Source organism: Phlebotomus papatasi, chromosome 2, assembly GCF_024763615.1.
Source record: "Phlebotomus papatasi isolate M1 chromosome 2, Ppap_2.1, whole genome shotgun sequence".
In the NCBI taxonomy this organism is placed as follows: Eukaryota; Metazoa; Arthropoda; class Insecta; order Diptera; family Psychodidae; genus Phlebotomus; species Phlebotomus papatasi.
Genome location: NC_077223.1, coordinates 84,041,280 through 84,055,343, shown reverse-complemented (window position 1 = coordinate 84,055,343; position 14,064 = coordinate 84,041,280). Strand labels below are relative to the sequence as shown.

General features: G+C 32.4%; 1 protein-coding gene across 5 annotated transcripts in view; it reads right to left on the bottom strand.

Annotated features, from left to right (window-relative positions):
• Nucleotides 1–14,064, bottom strand: part of LOC129804753 (uncharacterized) — a 75,850-nt gene that overhangs the window by 11,816 nt on the left and 49,970 nt on the right. For 3 of the 5 annotated variants that reach the window (XM_055852342.1, XM_055852337.1, XM_055852339.1), the window contains 3 exons: nucleotides 11,146–11,275; nucleotides 3,327–3,467; nucleotides 2,933–3,151 (listed from right to left, as the gene is read on the bottom strand). In XM_055852342.1, coding sequence (XP_055708317.1) covers nucleotides 2,933–3,151; nucleotides 3,327–3,467; nucleotides 11,146–11,275 — 490 coding nt within the window. The remainder of the gene's footprint in view (nucleotides 1–2,932; nucleotides 3,152–3,326; nucleotides 3,468–11,145; nucleotides 11,276–14,064) is intronic. The other 2 variants (XM_055852340.1, XM_055852341.1) reach the window with 1 other exon arrangement.

The following is a 14,064-nucleotide window of genomic DNA, read 5'->3' as shown; positions in this document are numbered from 1 at the left end:
CTGTTACATTATTTTGTAGCCCGCAAATATTATAAAAATTCACATAGGGGAAATTGGGGGGTAGGCACAGGGTAGACCTGAATGAATTCATAAATACTATAACGATGCTTGTCCACTGAAGAAATGTTCATCATAGTCCAGGTAACTTAGAAATAAATATCACTGTTCAGTGCTACCCCATGTTCAATGGTACCCCAGTTTCCCTTATTCCTCATATAATTCTATTTTTTTTCACTAACGCATAAAAAGTAATTTATTAAATAATTTCCGTATAAGGGTAATGTTTTCTTTATTAAATGATTAAATTCATTTAATTTAAATTAGCAGATTGTATAATAAGACTTATTAGAATGAAACAGGAATAATAAGAATCCAGACTTAAGGGGTAACATCTACCAAAACGTCCAAAGGGGTAGAATTAGACAGTCAGTGGGTTATTCTAGTTTTCCCTGAATGAAGAATGTTGAGCAACCTGTTATTCACGTAAAAACGTTCCTCTTTATACAGTGAATTATCTGCTTAAATGAAACATTTTCGCACCAATTATAAGCAAAATAAAATTATTTGCTGGCAAATTGGTATCCGATCTTTCCTCCCCTCAATCTGTTTATTCTTGTGCCGCTATTTTCTATTCAAAATTGAAATAAAAAATATGTTTGTTTTCCTCACGACAATTTTATTTCGATCGACTAATTAGCAAAGTCCCAAAAAAATCTTTTAATTTCATGCGTAAAAGACACAGCGTCTGAGCATTATACGGGTTTCAGACCTGAGACCATATGGCTTAACTGGTCTAATTTTTCAACAATCAAAATTTTTTGGAAAAATTTGACTCAGTATTGGATGACAAATGACCTATAACATTTTGAAAGAGTAATAAAATTGGTTGCTATTTAGGATTTTGAGAACGTTGGGAACTGCGAAAAAACTTCTAGTCTGAAGACCGCTTTACGCTCTCACTAATTTGCGAACATGTGAATTTTCCCTAGAGTAATACTACGAAAAGGGCGTTAGAATAAAAAATCTGTGCCAGTTTTCATGTAAAATAATTTTCCTCAAGTTAAGTTAAATGAGTGTTACTGGTACTGGATTCTCGGGCGAAAAAAGTCATCCTGGCCTTAAAAACTGTTCACTAAATTTTATTTACACTATGAAGAACAATTAAAAAAACACATGCAATGAGGAAACTTGATTACATTGAGGTCGCTTCACTTTCTCCTTAAATCTTTCGTCTTCTTTGGGTCCCTGGGTACCCATGGAAAAGAGATATTTTTTTAAACTATTTAGTATCGATAAAAATCCGATTCTTGTGGATATTTACAAACTATAAGGATGTCCAAATCTAGAATATTTTTTGCGGGATCCGAGTTAACTCCTGAAGCTAAGACTTTTTTTTTGTCAAAAATCGTGAATTTTCGATTTTCTGCTTTCTTGCAGATATTGTGACTTTTTTCATATTTCTAGACCAGAATAAGGAAAAGCCTTTCGAAGCCAAAAAGTATGATAACTAATAATTATTTTTGGGTACGCTCGAGACCAAAAATCTAGACGTCAAATGTAACGGTTCCCGCCATTTGCTAAATGGCTAGACCAATTAATTACCTGCTATATATAAACAGATATATATCAGAGAGCAGTATTATATAATCCCCCGAAGTTGCACCTTCCACCCCACGGGGACCACTTTTCTCAACATATTTTGGCGTTTCAGATGGTTTCTGTGAGAAATAATGTCACACTGTTTGTCCGTCTATCTACCTGTCCATGCTGCCATTACTACGCCTAGAGCCCAAACGGTGAAAGATAGATTCTTGGGACCCATAAGTCCATAATAAAATTTTCTTCTTTCTTTTTCCTTTTTTTCTTATAAGGATAGGGTAAGTGTACCAAATTTCGGCCAGCTTACAATTTCGGCCAAATCTTCTGTTCCTCAAAATTCCATGATTTTTTTAGTTTTTGCAAACTCTAGAGAATAAACAATACAAAATAATTGCAAATATGTCCATTCTACGATCGAAATGATGTGAAAAAGACTTTGCAAGAATTCCGGAAGGACACGTAACTATAAGAACCAAGGTGGCCGAAATAGGCCACCAAAGCTATGTCTACATTTTTATTCATATTATAATGCATTAAGAATGATTTTAAAGGCAATAAAGACGATAAATTGTCTACAAGGTTCCAAGCAACACTCCTTAAGAAGTAATAAAATAATTCAATTTCTGTTAAAAATATTACATTTCAAACTTGAGACCTTGGCGCTTACAAGGAACTATGCTGAAATTTAGCACACTTACCCTAGGTGTTTTAAATTTCTTATCTCAAATATTACAAAATAAGATGCCAATAGGTCCAGACACGAGTTTTTAAAGTCCTTATAAAAAAATTAAACGAAACTCTTTAAATTGTGCAATAAATCCTAATGTAAAAGGTATTAAAATCAGAAAAATATTTCATGATTTTCACTATTTAAATTCAATTCAATTTAAATTGAAGTCTCTTTCTTGTCTAAAGGATAAACGATAAAGGATTTAAAGTTTTTTTTTTTTTTTAAAGAAAACCAATAAAATCCTTTTGAAAATATCTCTTTTACCTTTTAATGTAGGAATACAAAAATATTAGAATACAATTTTATAATTTAAGAAAATGTCTGAGCACCAAATTTGGAAAAGACAAAAAATTCTGTATCCTAGAAAAATTTAAAGAAAAAATCCTCAAAATGGCATTGAAATCGCCGCTCTGCGATGTAGTACATAAAATTTGAATACATGAAGTCTTCCTAATAAGAACAAACCACATATTTCTCAAAACTTGGAAATGTGATAAGAATATTTTAAGATTGATTGATATCAATCAATCCCTAAATAAAAGCTTCTTGCACCGAGGAATAATAAATTTCAAAAGTATCAAATAAATCTGCAAGAAAACTTACCACCACTTTGTTGTTGACTGGGATTAGTTCTACTTCGAGAGACGGCAGGTTTATCCAGAGCTAGTGAATCATTAGACCACTTACAGGAACTTGTCTTTTCCAGCAGACGCGATCTGGCACATTTCTCAATCATCTCAGCACACGAATATCTCCCGCAGAATTTTGCCCATTGCTCCGGTCTCATTCCCCTGCCCGAATCTACCTCAACAGGTGAAGCTCCTTTTTGCAACCGCACCCCCAAAAGTGAACATCGCGCAGGTGACAAGGCATAGAGAGAAAACAATATAAGCGTAGACATTAGGTAAACATTTACCGGCATGTGGCTATGTTGCCTTGCTCATTTGAAATGCAAAACAAGAACACATAAGAGGAGGAAGGCGACAGTGTCACTTACCAGCAAAGAGCAGGAGTTTTGCACACTTTGTACGACCCTGTAGGGCAGCCTTCATGAGTGGTGTGAAGCCTAGGTTGTTCTTAGCATCTACAACAATGCTACGACTTCTTGACAACAGCATATTCACCACGTCGACTTGACCTTAACGGCAATGAAGAAATCAATACAATAAATACAAAAAGCATTATTCAATTGATGTGTGAATTTATCCGAAGAGTCTCTCTCACTCTCCCTCGCGCCTTCAACCAAATATTTATCATTCAACACATATAATACTGCGATAAATTCAATGACGCTCGAGGCTGAATAATTTTACTAATTTCATAGCAAATAGTGCATGAGCTCTACTTCATTCTTCATACAATAAATCCAACTCCTATAACCATCCCCCTCAAAACTGTATTTGGTTTTTAAAAAAAAAGCTCTTAGCAAATATTTCCAGAAAGATTTCTCTCGATTTCTACTAACATCTCTTTAAAATTTATCATATCGTATTAAGCTAATCTTTTCTTTCATTTTCTTGGTGAATCATTCATTTTCTTATGATTCACCTGTAATTTGTGTTTCAATCTTCAACAAAAATTTTAATTCATCTCAGAAATTTGTTGGGAGTAAAATAGCAGCCAATAGAAAGCAACCAAATTTCAGCCATCTTGAAAATACTTGATTTCTATTGGTTAATTTCGAAATACGTCATAAACGCTCAACCAATAAAATAAGTTTCTTACTTTTTAAATAAGAAAAGAATGAAAAAGAAAATAAAGAATTATTATAGACCACGCCTCTTTCAGAAGTGACGGGCACCTAAGTTTCTGAGGCAAATTATTATCATATCAGACTTTTTTTTATATAAAGACTAAGGTATAATCATAATTGCACTATAAAAACAACAGTATAGAAATTAAAATTCGTATTTGAGCTCCTACTACTCAGGAATTGAAGCACTTTGCGAACTTTCCTTAGCTAATAATAAATGATGAAGGACTGGCGCAATGTACTTTGAGAGGGACTTTCCGGTGTTCGCCAGTGAAAAAAGGTCACCCTAAGATGAAAACACTTTTTTCGTCTTGTCCAGAGCTTTCGGTTCTGATGTGGACCTTCTTCAGTGGCTAAAAAGGGCATGCATTTTTATGTTAGCCACTGAAGAAGGTCCACATCGGAACCGAAAGCTCTGGCCAAAACGAAAAAAGTGTTTTCATCTTAGGGTGACCTTTTTTTCACTGGCGAACACCGGAAAGCACCCTCTCAAAATTTCCTCAGCTATTATTAATTCATTTTTTTTTAATTTTTAGTTTGATAGGGGAAAGTACTCTCCTTTCGAACGTTCATGCCTTCGAAAAATGTTAATTTTCTCTTATTTTTCCTAAGAGACTGACACATAATTATCTCGTAATTATCAATAATCGATGATAAGCTAACTACTATTTAATAGAAATGTGTAAGTCTCTTAGGAAATATAAAAGAAAATTTACATTATTCGAAGGCATGAACGTTCGAAGGGAGAGTACTTTCCTCTACACGCCTTTGTAATGTTTTAAAGTAAAAAATATTATTAAATTCTTTATATTTTATAGGCGTACTAAAGAATCTCTGTACAAAAACAATATATTCCATTGTGGGCGGAGTTAAAAATCATATTTATAAAAAAAACAATAAACAAGCCTATTCCTAATAAACCTAAAAATAAATGATTTTTCTAAAAGTTGTTTTACCTATTCTTACAATATTTTGCAAAATAATAATACACTGGTTTAAAAAACCGGTGATAAGAGCTAGACAATTTTATAATTGATAATGTACACAAGTGGTCGTGGCTTAAAAGACGTGGCGTCCATCAGTTATCTTTTGCTTCTCAAGTTCTAAATATTTGTTTTCCTGCTACAGGTCATGCTCTCACAGCAAAAGAAGTCTTTGGTTAACGCCATCAGCATTACCTGTAGGCTTCTTTTCTTGTGAACGACCTGAACGACACAATAGGGGGTGTGGCCTATTTTTTAAAAACAAAAATCTAACGATCTCTCATGATATAATCTACATTATTTCCTTGGCATGTATTTTATATTCTAATAAAATACCATAATTCAAAATAGGTATGCATTATCTTAATTTTAATAGAATAAAACTCTTGAAGGAGGCTTGACGTAAATTTATGATTTATATCTTACAGAGCAGATCAGCCAGAAAATCTAATTTTGAAAAAAAAAAATCAGTAACAAGAAAATATTTATTTCAGTAGGGGAAAGCAACGTTACATTCGGACGACCCGAGTTTCGGACGTCTCATTTTTTCAACACGTTTTTAATGAATTCGATTCTTTATAATATTATAATTTAATATCTATTTCAGTGCCTCAAATTTCCTGAAAAGATCGAATTTATTAAGAACATAGAAAAAATTGACTTGTCCGAAGCTTAAGTCGTCCGAAGGTAGCGCGGTTTACCCTACTGCAAAAGTTACTTATGATTTTCTGTGAAATATATATTACTACTGGTACTACACAGAATTTTGGAAATATAAAGTTTAGAGTGTTTTACGTTACGCTGTATGTCCGTCCGTCCATCTGTCCGGACGTCACCATCTTTACAAATCAAACGGTTAGAGATAGATACTTGGGACCTTTGGAGATCGACCCCCAATACGTCAGCCTCCGGATCATTAACATGTCCTTCATTTTCCCCCACAGTCGTACGACTTTTTAATTTTTGGATATATTTTAGTGGTTATCTAGGCAGTCATTTTGTCCTGCACGAAAATACCGTTGAATAATTTTAACAATTTTTCAAAATCAAGAATTAAAAAGGTTCTAGATAGCATTAACGTAAAATAATCTTTGGACTTTTTGGAAAGGTTTTAGAATCCCTGACAAGAAAAAAATGCTCTATTCGGTTAGACACCGGTAATTAACTGGTTATGAACCGAAATGCAATTTTTGTTAGAAAATCAATTCCTTTTCTCCTCAGCAATTTTTAACAATCTTTTGAGTGATTTATTAATCGGTTCAAAACATTTAAGAACCGAGAAATGGCAAATGATAAAATACTTTTGAGACTTTTGGGGTATGGAATCGAAGTTATGAATTCGAGCTTTCCGCAAAGTATGGGACGCTTTGCCACTTCTTTTACTAAAAAAAAATATTTTTTTGTGTTCTTGTTTCCAATAGAATATAATACATATTTTTCTAGTAATAAGTCTTATAACTTTATCGAAGAATTCACTTTTTGAAACACCCTTTACGCCTAGTATTAGTATCGTATCAAAGTTCATGATGAATATTTTTTTTCAGAGTCCAGCAAACCCACTAATTACTGCACACGAAGCAGAAGTTACAAAAAAATATGTTGGTCTTTTTCCGGGTGTACATTTGTATCGTGATCAACGTAAATTAGGCAACAAGAAATTGTCGCAAATGTGCAATTATTACCTGAAAGATTGCATAACAATTTCTCATTACAAAAATTTGACCCATATATTCTTTAATTTCTTCAAATTTGCTCTTTCGCTCCTATTCAAAATTCCCAGAAAAAATGTATTTTATTGCCATGCAAACTTATTTGTATTTCATCAAAGAAATGCAATTCAAAACCACATAAAACACTGGAAAATACAAACACGTATCGGGGCGTTCATTAGCAAAAACTTAAACGTCTGTAGCATTGAGCTCCAAAAATGACGATTATGCCGGGAAACGTGTGTGTCAATGAACGTCTATGGAGAAAAAGCCCAAAAAATTGATCAGACTAAAATAGACAGGAAAAAATCAATTAAAAATAATTTTATGATTTTGAGCGCAAATTGGAAGAAAAGAGGTGGGTTTTCCTATAAGCATTTAAATCTGCGTACGCATGAAAGTTAATGCTCAATCAGGGGCCTTATGGTTTTTCCTCATTCACTTTTCATAAACATTTCTACATGAGCATCCCACATTGGACTTTTCCTCTCGATTTGCGTACATAGTACCCCTTCTTTTGGTACTTGTACATAATTTTCTTCCTGACTCTCGCTCAATATCGCGTCATAAATAATCATCAAAAACCACCGACACTTTTTGCTTTTGATCGCAGAAATTCCCACAGAAATTTCTGATTCATTTCCCCTAACCCAATTTAATAAAACATCAAGATTGTTAGGAAAGCACAAGGAAATCCTATAAAATATTATTTATTAATTACATGTCACTGATTATAGATATTCTTCACACTTTTTGCATGACAATTATTACTGAGAATGTAAATTATGGGGTAATTTATCTCTGTATCAGCAAATAAATAGCTACAAGTGTTCAATTAATTAGAAGAATAGACAATACAAATAATAATATTTGCATCCCAATAAAAGGATGTTTTATATGAGTACCAGGTGTTTAAGCTCAAAAATAAACTTATTACAATGCTATAAAATTCCTTTCAGGCTTTTAAACAACAATTTCGTCATTGTTGAAAAAAAAACTAATTTCTACTGAGAGCATTCGCAGACATATTAGATCAAATTAAAATTGGATACTAAAAAAACCATCATCGTAAATTTCAAAGCAATTTCAGAGGAGTTTTTGTCTACCAAAAATACTCCTTTAGCACGTCATTATCTAACAGATTTCCCACTGACTAAATTAAATGATTCTGTTTTTGATCCGGCTTTACACGCAGAATAATTACTCGTTACACACAAGAAAAGGCACTAAATAGATAAATGAATTTGTAAGCGCAGGGAGACTCTTTGACAATACCGTAATAAATATTGTCTTTTTTGAATAGACTCCGCCCAGAAATAATTTTACGCCACGCCCTCTTCAAGAGTTACAGCCAATTGAAACTCAATATGTTGAAACCACGGAATAATTTCACACTACTTATTTTGTGATTTAATTCATTACCACTTTTCTGATAGCTTGAATCCAATCTTCTACAAAGGTTCTTATAAATTTTATTAGGGAGAAGTGGGGCACCTTTAAAAATAGGATTTTTTCACCTATTTTTCAATGAAGCTGGACCTTATCGCGATATAATTTAGCTTCACTAAACAAATGCGAAGTAAAATTACATTGTGATATTTCTTGTTCATATAAGAATAGGAGAAAAAGTCCAATTTCAAAACAGCCCCAATTCAAAGGTGCCCCACTTCTCCCTACTCTCGAATTTAAAGAGAATGCAGTTATATAATCCGCGAATTAATATGGTTAAAAAGTATAAAAATATAAAGATTTGCAGAAAGCAATGCTTGCGTCCACTGCCGTCTTAACGTTGGTGACCAACCTCCAGAGTCAAACGTTGCAAATGCTCTTTCTCACATTTGCACAATAGGGGAGACTGGGGCAAAACTTGTCAAAACGCATATTTATTTCTTTCACGAGCTTAAACTTAAACGTTTTATAATGAGCATATTTTTATAGGCAATTTACTGCTCTACAACTTTGCAGAAGACTATTTTCCTCTATCTCGAAAGAAATGTGATTTTCGAATCATTTTCTAAAAGTCGATTTTGTGGAGATTCTCAAAATTGCTGGGGCAAATTTTGTCAGTCTTCGGATAACTTGTGACGTTTTACTCTCGCAAACGTTAAAAATATCAAATGGACATATTTTTATAAAAAAATTATTCCTCTACAACAGGCCTGTGCTCGGTCAAACTCGTGTAATATCGGAAATTTTGTGTTGATAATTTTAATAGAAATTACAGATAGCCATACTGGTAAAACTAATCCCGCTCATTCACGGTGCCATAATAAATATTTTTACGCCAAAAAGACATAAAAGACATAAAAACTCAAATAGAAAGAAATTGTCTTCTTAATAGCTTTGTCGGAAGACGGATAGCTGTTCACTACACACCCTTTTACTTGAATCTTGCAGAAATACAAAGAAATTAAATGCAAATATCAAATGGAAAGTTCTTAAATCGCGCGCAATTCAACTGTGAGAGATAGAGACACAAATAACTCACTTGACAAACGTCTGGCGGCGCTGCGGTTGCAAAAAATCTCTGAAAAGCGACAAAATATTTTCTTCTCTATTTTATCCTTATTAGCAGGTCGTGTCCCTTCTTGTAATATGTACTTTTGCATTCCTTATTAACCATAATAGTGTTGTACAAAAGGTTTTTTCTCAAACCTATACTGAATTTTGGGACAGCTCAAAAGAATATGTGTCTTCCAGCTCAAAATTTCATCCCAATGCTTTTGTTGTAATATCGACAATTATTCACAATCAACCCAAATAACTGTATTCAACTAAATTATTAAAAGCATTTTCTTGTGAAAATGACTTAACTCTAAGGAATTAAACAATTTTCACATTAAAAAACCTCTCATTTTTTCTACGTGAATTTTCGCGGCATTTCGAAGAATGCCAACAGGCACCACCAAATTCACTTTGGCTTTTCTTTTAGCTCAGGCCTGCTCTACAACTTTGTCGAAGATAATTTTTCTTTCTCTTGACGAGAAATGTGCTTTAATTGAGCTAATCAGTGTTGATATTTTCTGTAAGCCAAATATTTCAAAAATAGGGCTCAAATTTTCATTATTTTTTATTTTACATAATCCTTCCTCGAATCCCTTGAAACTTTGTAAGTTTAGGACGGTTCATGAAGACTATCTATAATAAAAATTTCAAGCCTCAGTCTGTTTTATTTTAGAAAATAGTGAATATTGAAATTTTCGTTTTAACAAATTTGCCCCAGTCTCCCCTACATTCTGATATTTTAATATTTTCTTTTAATATTTGATATTTTCTTTATTGGAATTTCCATCAAATAAAGCCCATCTCTTTAAAAGTGATTTTGAGTATTTTAGATGGAAATGTCTTCCCCTTATAGGTAAATTTTCAACCGGAAGCTTGCAATTTATCTTGCTCTTTAGAGTCCAAAAACGTTTCTTTGGAAGATAACATCTCCAAAAATATTTTCCCTAATACCAACTGACATAATTTCAAATTTAGTCCACCTCTTACTAAAATTCTGGCTACGCGCTTGAATCAAGGTGTTACTGTGATAGTCTACACCCACAAACTTAATAATGGGATACAATGGGAGGAGCTTAAATGACCCTATTCATACACAATTTATCCACGCTCCTCACAAGGCTCGAATTAAGTCAAGAATAAGTTTTTTTAGTAAATTCCTCTTTAAAGTTACAACAATATGATGTAAATCTACATTTAGAAATTTTTCGAACGCCACGCCCACTTCAATTATTTTTTTCCTCTCAAACTTGCAAACTTTGTTCTTTAAAATTGTCGGATATGTGCTGGAAAATTTATAAATTTTGAAAATCACACTATGATTAGTTACAATTTTTTGTTAGGCGTACAAATTTCATGAGGGGCGTGGTTTATTTTTCTAATGATCTGTAATGTTTGACTCCGCCCAAGGCCAATTTTCTTTGAATAGATTTATGATATCCTAAATTTGTTTATAAAATCCTTTATTTGCGAAAGTATGTTGCTAATGAGATAGCAGGATTTTAGGTTATCTACGTTCACTTTCCACGCCCCGTGATCCTCCCCTATTTCCAGAAGGTTGTTTGAATTGATTCCAATGAGTTTTGAAGCTAAATTTTGAATCTACTTTAGCCACCTTCCTTGTCCTAATATTATTTTACTTAAATTCATTGTGAGTTTAACATTTAAGCTTTTAGACTTTTAGAGTCACAATTTCTAGAAGGCGTGGTCTAAAATCATTTAAGTGAAGTTTGCTAAGGAAGTATGACATTACCTTCCCATACAGAATTAGATTAAATTAAAACCGTGGTAAATCCATCAATTTCAAATGCCCATATTTATTCTGTTTAGAAATCTTATTTAATTGAGAAAAGTAAAAGGTAAACTCACCAGCTTGAGCAGCAAAGTGTAATGGTGTATTTCCCTCATTATCCGGCTTATTGACATCAATCCCCGGCAATTGTAGGAAAATGTCCAGAAAATGTGTTAAATTTGTTGAGCATATGTAAGAAATGGCCGTCTAGAATGGAATAGAGAAATAAATATTTGATGGAATTATACATTTGAATTGAATCCAACAGTATGTCAATTTGAGAGACATTGATTGCTGAATTTCAATGACAAAAAAGCCACTGTCTTTTGCACGATTGGAATAATAAAATGGATTCTCATAAATGCGTTTCCTCACCACCAATATATCCAAACATCCATTGAAATGTTTCAATGGCAATCAAATAAGTGGATTTTGACAAATTATTCACTCTCTATCTCTCTGTTTTGCTCCTCTAAAATCATCCACATTTGGAATTGTTTACAGATGATATTGAACATGAGAATAATCACCTAACTCTGAGAAAATGACATGGGTTGATAAAAATTTGCAATTCTGCACAAAAATAAATCACATATTCCACATTTCGTGCCAGAAAGACAATCTTTGCAATCTCAAACACAAATACAACAAATTGAGATAATTATTATAATTTAATAATTTCATTACAATGAATCACGACAGATTTATGAATCTTTGCCAGGGAAATTCAACAACAAGAAATATGGGAAATATGAGCATAATCCGAAGAATTATTTAATTTATTATATAAGTTGAATTTTAATTTAGAAGCAGTCGTGGAAATATGTATTTTTAAATTTAGTTAAGCGTATTATGCCCAACGCACAATAACTTTTGTTTGTAAACATGTTTTCAAAATGTTCTATGAGAGAGAGCAAGATGACTAGATCTACATTTCATTCACTCTCATAGTAAATTTAGAAAACGTGTTTACAATATTAAGTTATTGTGCACTGGGTATTACACAGTACTAAACATTTAGTACAGATCTGTACTAAACGATTTGAAAACATTGATTTGCAATTTCAGAATGAAAAACTATCAAACTAAAAAATGAAGAACATGTACTTTTATGTTTTAATTGTTATTAAACTTCTAATACTTTTATTGCAATAAAAAATGCAATATTTTTAGAACAAAAGGTGAAGACATCTTACTATGCTCAATATAAAACACTTTTATAAAGGATGCGTAAATCGAAAAAGAAAATCAACTGGAACTTGGCACTTTTAACCCTTTAACGACGAGACACTTTTTACGGACCGAAAATCAACAATAAAATTTAAACCAATAAACAAAATTTCTTAAACGTTTTTGGAAACTTCAACAGAGTCTGATTCGGTGCATTTTTTACCTCTACGTGCAATAGGGACAAAAATAGCTCGAAACTTTAAGTAATTTTTCTGACAATACCAATGAATAATAATTTTCTGTCTAATGAAAAATATTACGTATGAGTAATGTAGTTTTTATTCCCAAATAGGTTTTGCTTAAAATCATTTTTGAATATGAGAATTTAAAAATTCGCCATTTTTAAGCTTAAATATTTAGTAATATAGCAAATAGCTGGAGACTGGCAAGAAATATCCTAGATTCGTTCAACCTTCTGATTTGCAATTACGTACAAACCATAAGGAAAAAATAACTTTGGGTAGTCAGGAAAAATTATTTTCTTTATGGGACACCGGTGTTCCAATCGTCCTTAAACGGTTAAGCACAATTAAGTTAATTAAAAATTTTGGAAATTACGTTATTTGTAGCAAGGGGATAAAAACCATTCAAGAGCCAGAACTTTTGAATAAGCATACAGTCATCATTTTTAAGCTAATTGGGATGACCTTTTTCATTAAAAATTTTATTCAATTCAAAATGATTGTTTATTTTATTTTGTATACAATTCTGAAATTATTTTCTTTTCATTTTCTTCTTTCACGGTTCATTAAATTTAGCAGATTAATGGTGCCATTCCAATGAAAAAAAATGAACAGATTTTTTTTTTAGTACTTTTCTGTTTCCAAGTGCTTCAATATAATCGGTTGTTCTTTAAGTGGGTTCCTGTCACGACTATTTGGTCGTTTTTGAATACAGTCCAACGAATACAGTCGAGACCGGAACCAACACAAACAAAGGCCGATAATGCAGAAGCATTTGGGAACAGTAAAATGCTAAAAAAATATGTCCAGGAAAAAGATTTCTCCATTTGTTTTTCATTGGAATAGCACAGTACAGTACAAAATACAACAATCCATAGACCTATAGGGGAATTCTGTAAATTTCGTGGCATTGTCACGCGTGAGTTCGAAACCTGACAATGCCATTCGAGCTTTTTTTGTCATATCATATAAGTTCGAAAATGCCGAAAATGCAATTGATTGAATTTTTAATGAAATCCCTTTACTTGATGATTTAATGAAAATATAGTACGTCTTGGTTGATTTGTTTAACAAGATTCATTGTCGTTTGAATTGCCAGAAATCTCAAATATGTAACTTTTGACAATGCCACGTGATCTGAAATGGCAATGTCACGGTTACAGAATCGCATTTTCGAAAAAACTCTCCTAAGATTCGAACCCAATTTGTCATATGGCATTGCCAGAGCGTTACAGAATTCCCCTCTTGTTCTGACGTTTTAAATATAAAATAATAATGTTTTCAAATGTACTGTGCTAGAAATAACTTTTTACAAAAATTGTTTATCTCGCTCTGCTCTACCATATTTAATTATATTAAAAATGTTTTAATATTATATTTAAAAATGAATTTTGTTTAGAGTCTTCTTTAATCTAAAAGTTTGTAAAAAAACAACGAACAGTTTGCATTTATTTTGAACGCATTTTTACAATTTGACGTGATTTTTAAAGCGATCCTTTTTTCAAAAATTTTAATAATACAGAAAAAATGTTTAGTAAAATTGTCCGTTATTGGAGATTAGGGAAATATTCGTAAATCGTATAA